We start from the raw sequence: 19,800 nt of genomic DNA on the forward strand, positions 1-19,800 counted from the left end.
ATTCCCCGCGGAGAGCGGCGAAGTGGAAGGCGCACGTCTTCTCTCGCTGCTTCAGATTCTGCCGGCGCTCCGTAAAGCAGCCGGGCTGTCCCGGCAGCGGCTGCAATCCCTTCCGCAGCCTCTGCCACCTCCGCCCGGCTGCGCTGGGCTCCTCTAAGCTGCTCTAAGCTCAACTGAGCTGAGCTGAACTGAGCTGAGCTGGGCTGGGCTGGGCTGGACTGGGCTGGGCTCTGCCGCTCCGGGCTCGGCCGCCTCCGCTGCCGCAGCCGCTCGGCGCCGCCTTGGCCGAGGGCACCACCCAGCGGTGCGCGCTGGGACTGCAGCCGCCGCCGCCCGCAGCCCGCGCTGCCGCTCGCCCCGGCCCGCGATTCCGAACCCACCGAGACAGCCGGGCCAGGAACGGAACGCGGCCTTAACCACGACAGCCTAAAGACGACACTGAGTCCACAAGGACAGAGCATCACCCCGCAGCAGGAGAAACCGAGCAGAGATAGCGCGATGGTGACCGCGGGGGAATGCCAATGAACACTCTCCCGGATGCATCTGCACACTCAGGAACTGCGCCCACCCATCATTGCTTCAGACAAGGGACACAGTGAGAAAGTAACTCGCATAATTTTGAAAAGTCTTTACAGGGCTTCCCGACACGGAATGCCTCTACAAAGACTTCTGCCACCACAAAAGGAGTCAGTGTATTCTCTTTATTTCAAGCTAACATATTTTTTCAGTTTCTAATCTCAGACTTATGCCAATTTACAACGTTAAACTGTCTAACTTCAGCACACCACAGCGTGAGGGAGACGTTCTGAGTATTTCATGCATCACAGTCATCATTCAAACAACCAGTAATTCTCGATGGGGTGGCACTACTTCTCTAGAGGAACGGGTTCAGTGCAGTGCTCAGTACATTTCAGGGGAGAAAGGGAAACATGGGACTGCAAATGCTCTTACAGAAACACTGAAAACTATGCAGGGACAGCTTTCTATTCCCATCAAGGAATCTTGGGATGCAGAAAAAGCAATGAAAAGACCAATCTGAATGTCTTCTTTTATAAAGATCTTCTTGCCTCTACCTTCCAATATTTGAGGTTTAGTGTTTTTGGAGCTTTCCTTCAAATGCATTCAAAAACAATGAACATGATTCTACAGCTCTATTCAATTACAGTCTACCCTAACACTGTTTGTGCTCCTGTATTTCCAAGCCAATCCTGAGGTGAGAGAACACCCAAGGCCTTCTTGTACACCAAAGGAAGACTTTGTTGTGCATTTTGCTGCCCTGCTCTGAGCTAGATAAGGAAGGCGAGACTGCTGTTGTTAAAGGGTCCAAAGACCTGCCTAGCCTGCTGAGCTGGCATTGCCTGTTTTGTAATGGCTGGGTGGGAGCAATTCCCGGCTTCACCATGCAGCACTACTGAAGCATCTGCAGATATTCAATGTCTGCACACAGAGCTCCCATCTCAGAAAGATACATCCAGAATCCAGGAAAGAAAGGGCCTAGTGCCCACGTGACATTGCCACTTACTACTCTCAACTTCCTTGCTTTCCAGAGCTGGGAAAAAGCCTTTTCGCATTTCAGTGAGGATAGGATTTGTTTGGCCAACAGTGACATTGTCTTGAAGACCAGAATAAAAAGATCCTCTGTCTTGTCAGACAGACAGAGAAGGCAGAACACACATGGAGGGCTAACCACAAACATGAAATCTGTTCGAAAGGGCAGTAGCAAAGGTGAATCCCATTAGAGAATGAGAGGACGTTGGAATCTTTTATTTCCTTCATTGCTTTCAGGAGGAGCAGACATTTATTTCGAACAGAATTTGCAGAAAGTTGGTTGAATCAATTGCAAACACAGATATACTCTGGAGGAACCATGGCCGCCTGCTGCGGCCTGGATCCCCTCCCCCCATGGGCCATGAAGCCTCCAGCTGTGCAGAACCCATGTCAGTTAAAGGACAGAGCATTGAACTGTCCTGCAGAGAGAGTCCCAGCATTGTCTGGGGCCATGTCCTCTGTGCTGACAGGGACACAGGGGAAATCCTGCTCCTCATCCGGGCCCTGGCCCACGGCGCAGTGCTGTGGGGGCAGGCTGGGCAGGATGGGCTTGAGGAATTTGAACTCGCTGTTGCCCGAGCCCGTAGTGAGGCTGATCTCGTAGCAATAGGCGCGGGGCAGGCTCCCTGCAGCGGCTGCATCGGCCAGGCCGCTCTGCAAGTTGTCGGCACCATAAAGCACATGGCCAGCCTTCAGCTGCTTTCTCCTGCAGACCTTGCGAGCGACAAAGACTGCGGTGGAGATGAGGAAGAGGAGTGAGACAAAGACCAAGGAAATGATTAAATAGGTGGTCAGGGAGCCGTCCTGATCCTCTGTGGCCGGGCTGCTGTGCGGGAGGCGCACGTCGGAGAAGTCCTTGAGCAGGAGAGCGCTCAGAGCTGCCGTGGCTGACAGCGGGGGCTTGCCGTTGTCTCTGACCAGGACAAGGAGCTTCTGCTTGACGCTGTCTCTCTCTGTCACCGGCCTCCTCAGACGCACCTCCCCGCTTTGGAGGGCCACGGAAAACAGCCCTGGGTCGGTGGCCCTCAGCAGGTGGTAGGAGAGCCAGGAGTTCTGTCCCGAGTCGGCATCGACGGCCACCACTTTGCTGATGAGGTAGCCCGCCTCAGCCGACACGGGCACCAGCTCACTGGACGCTGGGCTGCTGTCCTGGGCTGGGTAGAGCACCAGCGGTGCGTTGTCATTCTCGTCCAGCACGACCAGGCGGACGGTGACGTTGGCTCTGAGGGGAGGAGAGCCCGCGTCAGAGGCACTGACCGTCACCTCGGTCTGCCTCAAGTGCTCGTAGTCCAGGGGCCGCAGCACAAACACGTGCCCGTTCTCAGAGTTCACAGAGATGCAGGAGCACGAGGGCCGCTCTGCCCCTTGCTCTGGGGCCAGGGAATAGGTCACCTTGGCATTGAGCCCCACGTCAGCATCTGCAGCACTGACGGCCCCAACAAACACCGTGGGGACGTTGTTCTCACGCACGTACATGGTGTAGGAGGTCTGGTTGAAGACGGGGGCGTTGTCATTGACATCGGAGATGTCCACGCTGAAGGTCTGGGTGGTTGTGAGAGGAGGCGACCCCGCATCTGCTGCCCTCACACTGAGGATGTAGCGAGGCGTCTCCTCGCGGTCCAGCGCGCTCACTGTCACCAGCTCGTAGTAATTCTTATAGGCTGGCCGCAGGGAGAAGAAGAGCTGATCCTCGAGGGCACAGGAGATCTTCCCGTTGGCACCAGAATCCCGGTCCCTGACCGCAAACAGGGCAACCACCGTGCCGGGCACTGTGTTCTCGGGGAGGGGACTGCTGAAGGAACTGACCACCAGCTCTGGGGCATTGTCATTCACATCCACCACCTCCACCAGCACTTTGCAGATTGCTGAGAGACCCCCACCATCTGTGGCCCTCACACTGAGCTCGTGAGATTCTTCTCCCTCGAAGTCCAGAGGCTTTGTGTTTTTAATTTGACCTGTTATGGAATCAATCACAAAGTCTGAGTCACTCTGTCCAACGGCTTCACCGAAATCATAGGAAATTTCACCATTAAGTCCTGCATCTGGATCTGTTGCCAGCACAGTCAGAACTACAGAGCCTTCTGGCATGTTCTCCAGAACCTTTGCAATATAACGTTCCTGGGTGAATATCGGAGCATTGTCATTTACATCTAGAATGATAATAGAGATCTCAATGGTCCCGCTTCGAGGAGGAAAGCCACCGTCCACAGCAATGACAGTGAAACCCATCTCTGCATGCTCCTCTCTATCTAGTGGCTTTTCCAAAACAAGTTCAAGATATTTGTCAGTATTACTCCGACTCCCATAGGAGACACTGAAATACTCGTTCTTGGGAGCAATGCTGTATGCCTGGACTGTGTTGCTACCAATATCGAGGTCCCGAGCCACCTCCAGCGGGAAACGAGAGCCTGGGTCGCTCCTTTCCAGGATCTTAAAAGTGACTCGATCTTGTCGGAAAACAGGTGAATGGTCATTGATATCGTCCAGAGCCACCTCGACCCGAAAGAACTGCAGGGGGTTGGAGAGCAGCAGCTCGAAGGGGAGCATGCAGGTGGCGGACTGGCCGCAGAGCTCCTCCCGGTCCAGCCTCGCCGCCACGACGAGGCGGCCGGAGGCGCGGTCTAAGCGAAAATGCTGCCGGCCGTCCTCCGAGACCAGGCGGGCGCGGCGAGCCGAGAGCTGCGCCGGCGTCAGCCCCGCATCCTCCGCCAGCTGGCCCACCAGGGAGCCGCTTTCCGCCTCCTCGGCTACGGAGTAGCGGATGGGCTCGGCGCGAGCGTGCGGCAGCGAGAGGAAAGCAGAGAGACAAAGCACTTGCCTTGCGAGCGCCATGGCGCAGCGGCGGCGGCGGCGGCGGCCGGTGTCGGTCTCGCGGATGTGCCGGCGGATTCCCCGCGGGGAGCGGCGAAGTGGAAGGCGCACGTCTTCTCTCGCTGCTTCAGATTCTGCCGGCGCTCCGTAAAGCAGCCGGGGTGTCCCGGCAGCGGCTGCAATCCCTTCCGCAGCCTCTGCCACCTCCGCCCGGCTGCGCTGGGCTCCTCTAAGCTGCTCTAAGCTCAACTGAGCTGAGCTGAACTGAGCTGAGCTGGGCTGAGCTGGGCTGGGCTGGGCTGGGCTCTGCCGCTCCGGGCTCGGCCGCCTCCGCTGCCGCAGCCGCTCGGCGCCGCCTTGGCCGAGGGCACCACCCAGCGGTGCGCGCTGGGACTGCAGCCGCCGCCGCCCGCAGCCCGCGCTGCCGCTCGCCCCGGCCCGCGATTCCGAACCCACCGAGACAGCCGGGCCAGGAACGGAACGCGGCCTTAACCACGACAGCCTAAAGACGACACTGAGTCCACAAGGACAGAGCATCACCCCGCAGCAGGAGAAACCGAGCAGAGATAGCGCGATGGTGACCGCGGGGGAATGCCAATGAACACTCTCCCGGATGCATCTGCACACTCAGGAACTGCGCCCACCCATCATTGCTTCAGACAAGGGACACAGTGAGAAAGTAACTCGCATAATTTTGAAAAGTCTTTACAGGGCTTCCCGACACGGAATGCCTCTACAAAGACTTCTGCCAGCACAAAAGGAGTCAGTGTATTCTCTTTATTTCAAGCTAACATATTTTTTCAGTTTCTAATCTCAGACTTATGCCAATTTACAACGTTAAACTGTCTAACTTCAGCACACCACAGCGTGAGGGAGACGTTCTGAGTATTTCATGCATCACAGTCATCATTCAAACAACCAGTAATTCTCGATGGGGTGGCACTACTTCTCTAGAGGAACGGGTTCAGTGCAGTGCTCAGTACATTTCAGGGTAGAAAGGGAAACATGGGACTGCAAATGCTCTTACAGAAACACTGAAAACTATGCAGGGACAGCTTTCTATTCCCATCAAGGAATCTTGGGATGCAGAAAAAGCAATGAAAAGACCAATCTGAATGTCTTCTTTTATAAAGATCTTCTTGCCTCTACCTTCCAATATTTGAGGTTTAGTGTTTTTGGAGCTTTCCTTCAAATGCATTCAAAAACAATGAACATGATTCTACAGCTCTATTCAATTACAGTCTACCCTAACACTGTTTGTGCTCCTGTATTTCCAAGCTAATCCTGAGGTGAGAGAACACCCAAGGCCTTCTTGTACACCAAAGGAAGACTTTGTTGTGCATTTTGCTGCCCTGCTCTGCGCTAGATAAGGAAGGCAAGACTGCTGTTGTTAAAGGGTCCAAAGACCTGCCTAGCCTGCTGAGCTGGCATTGCCTGTTTTGTAATGGCTGGGTGGGAGCAATTCCCGGCTTCACCATGCAGCACTACTGAAGCATCTGCAGATATTCAATGTCTGCACACAGAGCTCCCATCTCAGAAAGATACATCCAGAATCCAGGAAAGAAAGGGCCTAGTGCCCACGTGACATTGCCACTTACTACTCCCAACTTCCTTGCTTTCCAGAGCTGGGAAAAAGCCTTTTCGCATTTCAGTGAGGATAGGATTTGTTTGGCCAACAGTGACATTGTCTTGAAGACCAGAATAAAAAGATCCGCTGTCTTGTCAGACAGAAAGAGAAGGCAGAACACACATGGAGGGCTAACCACAAACATGAAATCTGTTCGAAAGGGCAGTAGCAAAGGTGAATCCCATTAGAGAATGAGAGGACGTTGGAATCTTTTATTTCCTTCATTGCTTTCAGGAGGAGCAGACATTTATTTCGAACAGAATTTGCAGAAAGTTGGTTGAATCACTTGCAAACACAGATATACTCTGGAGGAACCATGGCCACCTGCTGCGGCCTGGATCCCCTCCCCCCATGGGCCATGAAGCCTCCAGCTGTGCAGAACCCATGTCAGTTAAAGGACAGAGCATTGAACTGTCCTGCAGAGAGAGTCCCAGCATTGTCTGGGGCCATGTCCTCTGTGCTGACAGGGACACAGGGGAAATCCTGCTCCTCATCCGGGCCCTGGCCCACGGCGCAGTGCTGTGGGGGCAGGCTGGGCAGGATGGGCTTGAGGAATTTGAACTCGCTGTTGCCCGAGCCCGTAGTGAGGCTGATCTCGTAGCAATAGGCGCGGGGCAGGCTCCCTGCAGCGGCTGCATCGGCCAGGCCGCTCTGCAAGTTGTCGGCACCATAAAGCACATGGCCAGCCTTCAGCTGCTTTCTCCTGCAGACCTTGCGAGCGACAAAGACTGCGGTGGAGATGAGGAAGAGGAGTGAGACAAAGACCAAGGAAATGATTAAATAGGTGGTCAGGGAGCCGTCCTGATCCTCTGTGGCCGGGCTGCTGTGCGGGAGGCGCACGTCGGAGAAGTCCTTGAGCAGGAGAGCGCTCAGAGCTGCCGTGGCTGACAGCGGGGGCTTGCCGTTGTCTCTGACCAGGACAAGGAGCTTCTGCTTGACGCTGTCTCTCTCTGTCACCGGCCTCCTCAGACGCACCTCCCCGCTTTGGAGGGCCACGGAAAACAGCCCTGGGTCGGTGGCCCTCAGCAGGTGGTAGGAGAGCCAGGAGTTCTGTCCCGAGTCGGCATCGACGGCCACCACTTTGCTGATGAGGTAGCCCGCCTCAGCCGACACGGGCACCAGCTCACTGGACGCTGGGCTGCTGTCCTGGGCTGGGTAGAGCACCAGCGGTGCGTTGTCATTCTCGTCCAGCACGACCAGGCGGACGGTGACGTTGGCTCTGAGGGGAGGAGAGCCCGCGTCAGAGGCACTGACCGTCACCTCGGTCTGCCTCAAGTGCTCGTAGTCCAGGGGCCGCAGCACAAACACGTGCCCGTTCTCAGAGTTCACAGAGATGCAGGAGCACGAGGGCCGCTCTGCCCCTTGCTCTGGGGCCAGGGAATAGGTCACCTTGGCATTGAGCCCCACGTCAGCATCTGCAGCACTGACGGCCCCAACAAACACCGTGGGGACGTTGTTCTCACGCACGTACATGGTGTAGGAGGTCTGGTTGAAGACGGGGGCGTTGTCATTGACATCGGAGATGTCCACGCTGAAGGTCTGGGTGGTTGTGAGAGGAGGCGACCCCGCATCTGCTGCCCTCACACTGAGGATGTAGCGAGGCGTCTCCTCGCGGTCCAGCGCGCTCACTGTCACCAGCTCGTAGTAATTCTTATAGGCTGGCCGCAGGGAGAAGAAGAGCTGATCCTCGAGGGCACAGGAGATCTTCCCGTTGGCACCAGAATCCCGGTCCCTGACCGCAAACAGGGCAACCACCGTGCCGGGCACTGTGTTCTCGGGGAGGGGACTGCTGAAGGAACTGACCACCAGCTCTGGGGCATTGTCATTCACATCCACCACCTCCACCAGCACTTTGCAGATTGCTGAGAGACCCCCACCATCTGTGGCTCTCACACGGAGTTCATAATGCTCTGCTTCCTCAAAGTCCAGAGGTTTTGTGAGCTTTATTTCACCAGTGATGGGATCAATCACAAATGCTGAGTCTTCCTTTCGCACTGCATCGCTTAGTTGATACTTGATGTCTCCATTAATTCCTGTATCCTGATCAGTTGCCAATACAGTCAGAACCACAGAGCCTTCGGGCATGTTTTCCAAAACCTTTACAGTGTACATCTCCTGTGTGAAGATGGGAGCATTGTCGTTTGCATCTAGAATGACAATTTTTACTTCTGTGGAACCACTCCGGGGAGAAGAGCCCCCATCTACAGCAATGAGACTGAAATCCATCTCAGCATGCTCCTCTCTGTCTAGTGGCTTTTTCAAGACGAGTTCAACATACTTGTCATCTTCACTCCTACTTCCATATGAGACACTGAAGTACTCGTTATCAGGAGAGATGTTGTACGTCTGGATAGTATTGCTACCAATATCGAGGTCTTCAGCACCCTCCAGTGGGAAACGTGAACCGGGGTCGCTCGTTTCGGGGATCCTAAAACTGACTCGATCTTCTCTGAAAACAGGCGAATGGTCATTGATATCGTCCAGAGCCACCTCGACCCGAAAGAACTGCAGGGGGTTGGAGAGCAGCAGCTCGAAGGGGAGCATGCAGGTGGCGGACTGGCCGCAGAGCTCCTCCCGGTCCAGCCTCGCCGCCACGACGAGGCGGCCGGAGGCGCGGTCTAAGCGAAAATGCTGCCGGCCGTCGTCCGAGACCAGGCGGGCGCGGCGAGCCGAGAGCTGCGCCGGCGTCAGCCCCGCATCCTCCGCCAGCTGGCCCACCAGGGAGCCGCTTTCCGCCTCCTCGGCTACGGAGTAGCGGATGGGCTCGGCGCGAGCGTGCGGCAGCGAGAGGAAAGCAGAGAGACAAAGCACTTGCCTTGCGAGCGCCATGGCGCAGCGGCGGCGGCGGCGGCGGCCGGTGTCGGTCTCGCGGATGTGCCGGCGGATTCCCCGCGGAGAGCGGCGAAGTGGAAGGCGCACGTCTTCTCTCGCTGCTTCAGATTCTGCCGGCGCTCCGTAAAGCAGCCGGGGTGTCCCGGCAGCGGCTGCAATCCCTTCCGCAGCCTCTGCCACCTCCGCCCGGCTGCGCTGGGCTGCTCTAAGCTGCTCTAAGCTGAGCTGAGCTGAGCTGAACTGAGCCGGGCTGGGCTGGGCTGGGCTGGGCTGGGCTGGGCTGGGCTGGGCTGTGCCGCTCCGGGCTCGGCCGCCTCCGCTGCCGCAGCCGCTCGGCGCCGCCTTGGCCGAGGGCACCACCCAGCGGTGCGCGCTGGGACTGCAGCCGCCGCCGCCCGCAGCCCGCGCTGCCGCTCGCCCCGGCCCGCGATTCCGAACCCACCGAGACAGCCGGGCCAGGAACGGAACGCGGCCTTAACCACGACAGCCTAAAGACGACACTGAGTCCACAAGGACAGAGCCTCATCTCGCAGCAGGAGACACCGACCCAGAATAGGGCGATGGTGGCAGCACGGACATGCCAATGAACACTCTCCCGGCTGCATCTGCACACTCAGGAACTGCACCCACCCAACATTGCTTCAGACAAGGGACACAGTGAAAAAGTTTGTCGCAGAATTTTAAAAAGTCTTGACAGGGATTTCTCAGAGAGAACGACTCTACAAAGAATTCTGTCTCCACTAAAGGAGGTACGATGCTCTTTTTATTTCAGTCTAATATATTTTTTCAGGTTCTAAACCCAGAGTCATACCAGTTTAAGTCATTAAACTGTGTAACTTCAGCAGAACAGAGCGTGTGTGAAGCTTTCTGGGTATTTCATGCATCACAGACATCATCCAAACAACCAGCAATTCCAGATGGGGTGGCACTTCTCTAGAGGAACAGGCTCAGTAAAATGCTCAGTACATTTCAGAGGAGAAATGGAAATATGGGAATGCAAATGTACCAAAACAAGCACCGAGAATCATGCAGGGCCAGATTTCTAGTTCCATCAAGAAGTCTTGGGATTCAGGAATAACAATGAAAAGAAGAATCTCAATGTCTCTTTTCAAGTTCTTCTTTACTCTTCCTTCCAAGAATTATCTTTTAGTATTTATGGGGTTTCCTTTCAATGCATTCAACAATAATGAACCTATTTCTGCAGCCCTTTTCAGTTGCAGTCTACTGTCGCAGTGCGCTGTCGTATCGTGCTGGGCAGCGAGAGCAGGAGCGTGACCTTCCCCCGTGAGCTCTGCTATTCCCAGTTATCGCTTGGTCCGGCGCAGGAACAGATAATGACAACACGGGACTTGGGGTAAAGCTGGATCGATTTATTAGGTCCACAACCTGGGACCCCAAGGCAAAACCCAGGCCGGCTCTGCAGAGGTTTTTATAGGGGGAGTGGTACAGGGCGACTAACCAATGAGGGCATGGGAGGGGAGGAATCTAGGGCAGGAATAACATTCTATAAACCTATCAGGGAGAGCAGGGCAGGGGAAAAATACAAAGCAACAAATGGGATATCCAATACTACAAGATAGACAAGGAACACTCTGGAAAAAGGCATCGGGATAGGGAGGATTGACAGCCTGGGAAAGAGGAAGTTAGGCAAGGGCTTGGGGAGATTGGTAACTCAGGAGGGGAGAAGATTAGGGAGGAGAATAGTGGGCAAACACAAACTTAAAGCAAAAACCACACCACAGCAGTCTACCCTAACACTGTTTGTGCTCCTGTATTTCCAAGCCAATCCTGAGGTCACAGATCCCCCAAGCCCTACTTGCGAGGCAAAGGAAGACTTTGTGGTGCATTTTGCTGCCCTGCTCTGAGCTAGATAAGGAACAGGAGACTGCTGTACTGAAAGGATCCTGAGCACCTCCTTCCCTGCTGGGCTGGCATTGCCTGTATTGCAATGTCTGGGTGGGAGCAACTCCCTGCTTCACCAGGTAGCACTACTGAGGCATCTGCAGATATTCAGTGTCTGCATGGACAAACATAGCGACAAGAAAGCAAAGCACACAGATCTCACATTCCAGAAAGAGGCATCCAGAACCCAGGGAAGAAAGGGCCTAGTGCCCACGTGACATTGTGACACAGTACTTGCAACTTCCATGCTTTCCTGAAGCCCAGAAAAAGCTTTTTGCATTTCTGTGATGATGCGATTAGTGAGGCCTACAGCGACCTTGTCCTAAAGCTCAGAATAAAAACATCCTCTGTCTTGTCAGACAGGAAGAGAAACAAGAGCATAGCTGTAAATGCTAACCACACAGTTAAAGCCTGATAGAAATGGCAGTAAAAAACCAGAAATCCGTAAGTGACTAAGCAAGAGAAGAGAGGCTTCCTTTACTTTCGCCATGGGTTCTTGGAGTGGAAGATATTTATTCTTAATTGATTTTCAGGAAATTCACTGCACCAAATGCAAACACAGATATACTCTGGAGGAACAATTGCCACATGCTGCAGCCTGGATCCCCTCCTCCCATGGGCCATGAAGCCTCCAGCTGTGCAGACCCCATGTCAGTTAAAGGACAGAGCATTGAACTGTCCTGCAGAGAGAGTCCCAGCATTGTCTGGGGCCATGTCCTCTGTGCTGACAGGGACACAGGGGAAATCCTGCTCCTCATCCGGGCCCTGGGCCACGGCGCAGTGCTGTGGGGGCAGGCTGGGCAGGATGGGCTTGAGGAATTTGAACTCGCTGTTGCCCGAGCCCGTAGTGAGGCTGATCTCGTAGCAATAGGCGCGGGGCAGGCTCCCTGCAGCGGCTGCATCGGCCAGGCCGCTCTGCAAGTTGTCGGCACCATAAAGCACATGGCCAGCCTTCAGCTGCTTTCTCCTGCAGACCTTGCGAGCGACAAAGACTGCGGTGGAGATGAGGAAGAGGAGTGAGACAAAGACCAAGGAAATGATTAAATAGGTGGTCAGGGAGCCGTCCTGATCCTCTGTGGCCGGGCTGCTGTGCGGGAGGCGCACGTCGGAGAAGTCCTTGAGCAGGAGAGCGCTCAGAGCTGCCGTGGCTGACAGCGGGGGCTTGCCGTTGTCTCTGACCAGGACAAGGAGCTTCTGCTTGACGCTGTCTCTCTCTGTCACCGGCCTCCTCAGACGCACCTCCCCGCTTTGGAGGGCCACGGAAAACAGCCCTGGGTCGGTGGCCCTCAGCAGGTGGTAGGAGAGCCAGGAGTTCTGTCCCGAGTCGGCATCGACGGCCACCACTTTGCTGATGAGGTAGCCCGCCTCAGCCGACACGGGCACCAGCTCACTGGACGCTGGGCTGCTGTCCTGGGCTGGGTAGAGCACCAGCGGTGCGTTGTCATTCTCGTCCAGCACGACCAGGCGGACGGTGACGTTGGCTCTGAGGGGAGGAGAGCCCGCGTCAGAGGCACTGACCGTCACCTCGGTCTGCCTCAAGTGCTCGTAGTCCAGGGGCCGCAGCACAAACACGTGCCCGTTCTCAGAGTTCACAGAGATGCAGGAGCACGAGGGCCGCTCTGCCCCTTGCTCTGGGGCCAGGGAATAGGTCACCTTGGCATTGAGCCCCACGTCAGCATCTGCAGCACTGACGGCCCCAACAAACACCGTGGGGACGTTGTTCTCACGCACGTACATGGTGTAGGAGGTCTGGTTGAAGACGGGGGCGTTGTCATTGACATCGGAGATGTCCACGCTGAAGGTCTGGGTGGTTGTGAGAGGAGGCGACCCCGCATCTGCTGCCCTCACACTGAGGATGTAGCGAGGCGTCTCCTCGCGGTCCAGCGCGCTCACTGTCACCAGCTCGTAGTAATTCTTATAGGCTGGCCGCAGGGAGAAGAAGAGCTGATCCTCGAGGGCACAGGAGATCTTCCCGTTGGCACCAGAATCCCGGTCCCTGACCGCAAACAGGGCAACCACCGTGCCGGGCACTGTGTTCTCGGGGAGGGGACTGCTGAAGGAACTGACCACCAGCTCTGGGGCATTGTCATTCACATCCACCACCTCCACCAGCACTTTGCAGATTGCTGAGAGACCCCCACCATCTGTGGCCCTCACACTGAGCTCGTGAGATTCTTCTGCCTCAAAGTCCAGAGGTTTTGTGATTTTAATTTCACCAGTTATGGAATCAATCACGAAGGCTGAATCACTCTGGCCGACTGCTTCACCGAAATCATAGGAAATGTTCCCATTAATTCCTGCATCCTGATCAGTTGCCAGCACAGTCAGAACCACAGAGCCTGCTGGCATGTTCTCCAACACCTTTCCAATGTACACCTCCTTTGTGAACATGGGAGCATTGTCATTTGCATCCAGAATTACAATGTTTACTTGGGTGGCCCCACTTCTGGAAGGAGAGCCCCCATCCACAGCAATAACACTGAAACCCATCTCTGCATGCTTCTCTCTGTCTAGTGGCTTTTCCAAGACCAGTTCAAGATACTTCTTGCCTGAAATCCCAGTCCCATAGGAGACACTGAAATACTCGTTCGCGGGAGAGATGCTGTACTCCTGGACTGTGTTGCTACCAATATCTAGGTCCCGAGCCACTTCTAGCGGGAAACGAGAGTCGGGTTCGTTCGTCTCTGGAATCTTAAAAGTGACTCGATCTTGTCTGAAAACAGGCGAATGGTCATTGATATCGTCCAGAGCCACCTCGACCCGAAAGAACTGCAGGGGGTTGGAGAGCAGCAGCTCGAAGGGGAGCATGCAGGCGGCGGACTGGCCGCAGAGCTCCTCCCGGTCCAGCCTCGCCGCCACGACGAGGCGGCCGGAGGCGCGGTCTAAGCGAAAATGCTGCCGGCCGTCCTCCGAGACCAGGCGGGCGCGGCGAGCCGAGAGCTGCGCCGGCGTCAGCCCCGCATCCTCCGCCAGCTGGCCCACCAGGGAGCCGCTTTCCGCCTCCTCGGCTACGGAGTAGCGGATGGGCTCGGCGCGAGCGTGCGGCAGCGAGAGGAAAGCAGAGAGACAAAGCACTTGCCTTGCGAGCGCCATGGCGCAGCGGCGGCGGCGGCGGCGGCGGCGGCCGGTGTCGGTCTCGCGGATGTGCCGGCGGATTCCCCGCGGGGAGCGGCGAAGTGGAAGGCGCACGTCTTCTCTCGCTGCTTCAGATTCTGCCGGCGCTCCGTAAAGCAGCCGGGGTGTCCCGGCAGCGGCTGCAATCCCTTCCGCAGCCTCTGCCACCTCCGCCCGGCTGCGCTGGGCTGCTCTAAGCTGCTCTAAGCTGAACTGAGCTGAACTGAACTGAGCTGGGCTGGGCTGGGCTGGGCTGGGCTGGGCTGGGCTGGGCTGGGCTGTGCCGCTCCGGGCTCGGCCGCCTCCGCTGCCGCAGCCGCTCGGCGCCGCCTTGGCCGAGGGCACCACCCAGCGGTGCGCGCTGGGACTGCAGCCGCCGCCGCCCGCAGCCCGCGCTGCCGCTCGCCCCGGCCCGCGATTCCGAACCCACCGAGACAGCCGGGCCAGGAACGGAACGCGGCCTTAACCACGACAGCCTAAAGACGACACTGAGTCCACAAGGACAGAGCATCACCCCGCAGCAGGACACACCGCACAAGAATAGGGCGATGATGACAGCACGGGCATGCCAATGAACACTCTCCCGGCTGCATCTGCACACTCAGGAACTGCACCCACCCAACATTGCTTCAGACAAGGGACACAGTGAGAAAGATAGTCGCAGAATTTTAAAAAGTCTTGACAGGGATTTCAAAGAGAAAACGTCTCTATGAAGAATTCTGTCTCCACTAAAGGAGGTATGATGCTCTCTTCATTTAAGCCTAACATATTTTTTCAGGTCCTAACCCAGAGTCATACCAGTTTAAGTCATTAAACTGTGTAACTTCAGCAGAACAGAGCGTGTGTGAAGCTTTCCGAGTATTTCATGCATCACAGACATCATCCAAACAACCAGCAATTCCAGATGGGGTGGCACTTCTCTAGAGGAGCAGGCTCAGTAAAGTGCTCAGTACATTTCAGAGGAGAAATGGAAATATGGGAATGCAAATGTACCAAAACAAGCACCGAAAATCATGCAGGGACAGATTTCTATTCCCATCAAGAAGTCTTGGGATTCAGAAATAACAATGAAAAGAAGAATCTCAATGTCTCTTTTCAAGTTCTTCTTTACTCTTCCTTCCAAGAATTATCTTTTAGTATTTATGGGGTTTCCTTTCAATGCATTCAACAATAATGAACCTATTTCTGCAGCCCTTTTCAGTTACAGTTTACTGTCGCAGTGCGCTGTCGTATCGTGCTGGGCAGCGAGAGCAGGCGCGTGACCTTCCCCCCGTGAGCTCTGCTATTCCCAGTTATCGCTTGGTCCGGCGCAGGAACAGATAATGACAACACGGGACTTGGGGTAAAGCTGGATCGATTTATTAGGTCCACAACCTGGGACCCCAAGGCAAAACCCAGGCCGGCTCTGCAGAGGTTTTTATAGGGGGAGTGGTATAGGGCGACTAACCAATGAGGGCATGGCAGGGGAGGAATCTAGGGCAGGAATAACATTCTATAAACCTATCAGGGAGAGCAGGGCAGGGGGATAATACAAAGCAACAAATGGGGTATCCAATACTACAAGATAGACAAGGAACACTCTGGAAAAAGGCATCGGGATAGAGAGGATTGACAGCCTGGGAAAGAGGAAGTTAGGCAAGGGCTTGGGGAGATTGGTAACTCAGGAGGGGAGAAGATTAGGGAGGAGAATAGTGGGCAAACACAAACTTAAAGCAAAAACCACACCACAACAGTCTACCTTAACACTGTTTGTGCTCCTGTATTTCCAAGCCAATCCTGAGGTCACAGATCCCCCAAGCTGACTTGTGAGGCAAAGGAAGACTTTGTTGTGCATTTTGCTGCCCTGCTCTGAGCTAGATAAGGAACAGGAGACTGCTGTACTGAAAGGATCCTGAGCACCTCCTTCCCTGCTGAGCTGGCATTGCCTGTGTTGCAATGGCTGGGTGGGAGCAACTCCCTGCTTCACCAGGTAGCACTACTGAGGCATCTGCAGATATTCAGTGTCTGCATGGACAAACATAGCGACAAGAAAGCAAAGCACACAGATCTCACATTCCAGAAAGAGGCATCCAGAACCCAGGGAAGAAAGGGCCTAGTGCCCACGTGACATTGTGACACAGTACTCGCAACTTCCATGCTTTCCTGAAGCCCAGAAAAAGCTTTTTGCATTTCTGTGATGATGCGATTAGTGAGGCCTACAGCGACCTTGTCCCAAAGCTCAGAATAAAAACATCCTCTGTCTTGTCAGCCAGGAAGAGAAACAAGAGCATAGCTGTAAATGCTAACCACACAGTTAAAGCCTGATAGAAATAGCAGTAAAAAACCAGAAATCCGTAAGTGACTAAGCAAGAGAAATGAGGCTTCCTTTACTTTCGCCATGGGTTCTTGGAGTGGAAGATATTTATTCTTAATTGACTTTCAGGAAATTCACTGCACCAAATGCAAACACAGATATACTCTGGAGGAACCATGGCCACCTGCAGCAGCCTGGATCCCCTCCCCCCATGGGCCATGAAGCCTCCAGCTGTGCAGACCCCATGTCAGTTAAAGGACAGAGCATTGAACTGTCCTGCAGAGAGAGTCCCAGCATTGTCTGGGGCCATGTCCTCTGTGCTGACAGGGACACAGGGGAAATCCTGCTCCTCATCCGGGCCCTGGGCCACGGCGCAGTGCTGTGGGGGCAGGCTGGGCAGGATGGGCTTGAGGAATTTGAACTCGCTGTTGCCCGAGCCCGTAGTGAGGCTGATCTCGTAGCAATAGGCGCGGGGCAGGCTCCCTGCAGCGGCTGCATCGGCCAGGCCGCTCTGCAAGTTGTCGGCACCATAAAGCACATGGCCAGCCTTCAGCTGCTTTCTCCTGCAGACCTTGCGAGCGACAAAGACTGCGGTGGAGATGAGGAAGAGGAGTGAGACAAAGACCAAGGAAATGATTAAATAGGTGGTCAGGGAGCCGTCCTGATCCTCTGTGGCCGGGCTGCTGTGCGGGAGGCGCACGTCGGAGAAGTCCTTGAGCAGGAGAGCGCTCAGAGCTGCCGTGGCTGACAGCGGGGGCTTGCCGTTGTCTCTGACCAGGACAAGGAGCTTCTGCTTGACGCTGTCTCTCTCTGTCACCGGCCTCCTCAGACGCACCTCCCCGCTTTGGAGGGCCACGGAAAACAGCCCTGGGTCGGTGGCCCTCAGCAGGTGGTAGGAGAGCCAGGAGTTCTGTCCCGAGTCGGCATCGACGGCCACCACTTTGCTGATGAGGTAGCCCGCCTCAGCCGACACGGGCACCAGCTCACTGGACGCTGGGCTGCTGTCCTGGGCTGGGTAGAGCACCAGCGGTGCGTTGTCATTCTCGTCCAGCACGACCAGGCGGACGGTGACGTTGGCTCTGAGGGGAGGAGAGCCCGCGTCAGAGGCACTGACCGTCACCTCGGTCTGCCTCAAGTGCTCGTAGTCCAGGGGCCGCAGCACAAACACGTGCCCGTTCTCAGAGTTCACAGAGATGCAGGAGCACGAGGGCCGCTCTGCCCCTTGCTCTGGGGCCAGGGAATAGGTCACCTTGGCATTGAGCCCCACGTCAGCATCTGCAGCACTGACGGCCCCAACAAACACCGTGGGGACGTTGTTCTCACGCACGTACATGGTGTAGGAGGTCTGGTTGAAGACGGGGGCGTTGTCATTGACATCGGAGATGTCCACGCTGAAGGTCTGGGTGGTTGTGAGAGGAGGCGACCCCGCATCTGCTGCCCTCACACTGAGGATGTAGCGAGGCGTCTCCTCGCGGTCCAGCGCGCTCACTGTCACCAGCTCATAGTAATTCTTATAGGCTGGCCGCAGGGAGAAGAAGAGCTGATCCTCGAGGGCACAGGAGATCTTCCCGTTGGCACCAGAATCCCGGTCCCTGACCGCAAACAGGGCAACCACCGTGCCGGGCACTGTGTTCTCGGGGAGGGGACTGCTGAAGGAACTGACCACCAGCTCTGGGGCATTGTCATTCACATCCACCACCTCCACCAGCACTTTGCAGATTGCTGATAGGCCCCCTCCGTCTGTGGCCCTTACAATCAGCTTGTGAGTTTCTGCTGCCTCAAAGTCCAGAGGTTGTTTGATTTTAATTTCACCAGTTATGGGATCAATCACAAATGCAGAGTCACTCTGTCCCACTGCCTGGCTGAGTTGATAGGTGATGTCCCCATTAATTCCTGCATCTGGATCCGTTGCCAACACAGTCAGAACTACAGAGCCTTCTGGCATGTTTTCCAAAACCTTCGCAATATAAGGCTCTTGCCTGAATTTGGGAGCATTGTCATTTACATCTAGAATGATAATAGAGATCTCAATGGTCCCACTTCGAGGAGGAGAGCCCCCATCCACAGCAATAACACTGAAACCCATCTCTGCATGCTCCTCTCTATCTAGTGGCTTTTCCAAAACAAGTTCAAGATATTTGTCAGCATTATCCCGACTCCCATAGGAGACACTGAAATACTCATTCTCCGGAGAGATGCTGTACTCCTGGACTGTGTTGCTGCCAATATCATTGTCCTGAGCTGCCTCCAGCGGGAAAAGTGAACCGGGGTCGCTCGTTTCGGGGATCCTAAAAGCGACTCGATCTTCTCGGAAGTCGGGTGAGTGGTCATTGATATCGTCCAGAGCCACCTCGACCCGAAAGAACTGCAGGGGGTTGGAGAGCAGCAGCTCGAAGGGGAGCATGCAGGTGGCGGACTGGCCGCAGAGCTCCTCCCGGTCCAGCCTCGCCGCCACGACGAGGCGGCCGGAGGCGCGGTCTAAGCGAAAATGCTGCCGGCCGTCCTCCGAGACCAGGCGGGCGCGGCGAGCCGAGAGCTGCGCCGGCGTCAGCCCCGCATCCTCCGCCACCTGGCCCACCAGGGAGCCGCTTTCCGCCTCCTCGGCTACGGAGTAGCGGATGGGCTCGGCGCGAGCGTGCGGCAGCGAGAGGAAAGCAGAGAGACAAAGCACTTGCCTTGCGAGCGCCATGGCGCAGCGGCGGCGGCGGCGGCGGCGGCGGCCGGTGTCGGTCTCGCGGATGTGCCGGCGGATTCCCCGCGGAGAGCGGCGAAGTGGAAGGCGCACGTCTTCTCTCGCTGCTTCAGATTCCGCCGGCGCTCCGTAAAGCAGCCGGGCTGTCGCGGCAGCGGCTGCAATCCCTTCCGCAGCCTCTGCCACCTCCGCCCGGCTGCGCTGGGCTCCTCTAAGCTGCTCTAAGCTGAGCTGAGCTGAGCTGAACTGAGCCGGGCTGGGCTGGGCTGGGCTGGGCTGGGCTGGGCTGGGCTGGGCTGGGCTGGGCTGGGCTGTGCCGCTCCGGGCTCGGCCGCCTCCGCTGCCGCAGCCGCTCGGCGCCGCCTTGGCCGAGGGCACCACCCAGCGGTGCGCGCTGGGACTGCAGCCGCCGCCGCCCGCAGCCCGCGCTGCCGCTCGCCCCGGCCCGCGATTCCGAACCCACCGAGACAGCCGGGCCAGGAACGGAACGCGGCCTTAACCACGACAGCCTAAAGACGACACTGAGTCCACAAGGACAGAGCATCACCCCGCAGCAGGAGACACCGCACAAGAATAGGGCGATGGTGGCAGCACGGACATGCCAATGAACACTCTCCCGGCTGCAACTGCACACTCAGGAACTGCACCCACCCAACATTGCTTCAGACAAGGGACACAGTGAGAAAGTCGCAGAATTTTAAAAAGTCTCGACTGGGATTTCTCAGAGAAAACGTCTCTACAAAGAATTCTGTCTCCACTAAAGGAGGTACGATGCTCTGTTTATTTCAGTCTAACACTTTTTTTCAGTTTCTAAACCCAGAGTCACACCAATTTACATTGTTAAACTGTATAACTTCAGCCCAACACAGTGTGTGGGAAGCTTTCCGAGAATTACATGCAGCACTGATATCATTCAAACAACCAGCAATTCCAGATGGGGTGGCATTCGTCTAGAGGAACAGGCAAGGTAATGCTCAAACA

General features: G+C 56.0%; 4 protein-coding genes across 4 annotated transcripts; all 4 read right to left on the reverse strand.

The window, feature by feature from the left end:
- Window positions 1-681: 681 nt before the first annotated feature.
- Window positions 682-4,502, reverse strand: LOC128795817 (protocadherin beta-15-like). The gene has a single exon (XM_053956882.1). The coding sequence runs from the start codon at window positions 4,378-4,380 to the stop codon at window positions 1,939-1,941; it is 2,442 nt and encodes an 813-aa protein (XP_053812857.1). The 5' UTR covers window positions 4,381-4,502; the 3' UTR covers window positions 682-1,938.
- Window positions 4,503-5,128: 626 nt separating this feature from the next.
- LOC128795805 (protocadherin beta-15-like) lies at window positions 5,129-8,869 on the reverse strand. The gene has a single exon (XM_053956865.1). The coding sequence runs from the start codon at window positions 8,813-8,815 to the stop codon at window positions 6,374-6,376; it is 2,442 nt and encodes an 813-aa protein (XP_053812840.1). The 5' UTR covers window positions 8,816-8,869; the 3' UTR covers window positions 5,129-6,373.
- Window positions 8,870-11,371: 2,502 nt separating this feature from the next.
- On the reverse strand, window positions 11,372-13,937 carry LOC128795846 (protocadherin beta-15-like). Its single transcript, XM_053956913.1, has one exon. The coding sequence runs from the start codon at window positions 13,811-13,813 to the stop codon at window positions 11,372-11,374; it is 2,442 nt and encodes an 813-aa protein (XP_053812888.1). The 5' UTR covers window positions 13,814-13,937.
- Window positions 13,938-16,374: 2,437 nt separating this feature from the next.
- LOC128795876 (protocadherin beta-15-like) lies at window positions 16,375-18,932 on the reverse strand. Its single transcript, XM_053956957.1, has one exon. The coding sequence runs from the start codon at window positions 18,814-18,816 to the stop codon at window positions 16,375-16,377; it is 2,442 nt and encodes an 813-aa protein (XP_053812932.1). The 5' UTR covers window positions 18,817-18,932.
- Window positions 18,933-19,800: the final 868 nt, after the last annotated feature.

The sequence above is a fragment of the Vidua chalybeata genome, chromosome 15 (genome assembly GCF_026979565.1).
Source record: "Vidua chalybeata isolate OUT-0048 chromosome 15, bVidCha1 merged haplotype, whole genome shotgun sequence".
Lineage (NCBI taxonomy): Eukaryota > Metazoa > Chordata > Aves > Passeriformes > Viduidae > Vidua > Vidua chalybeata.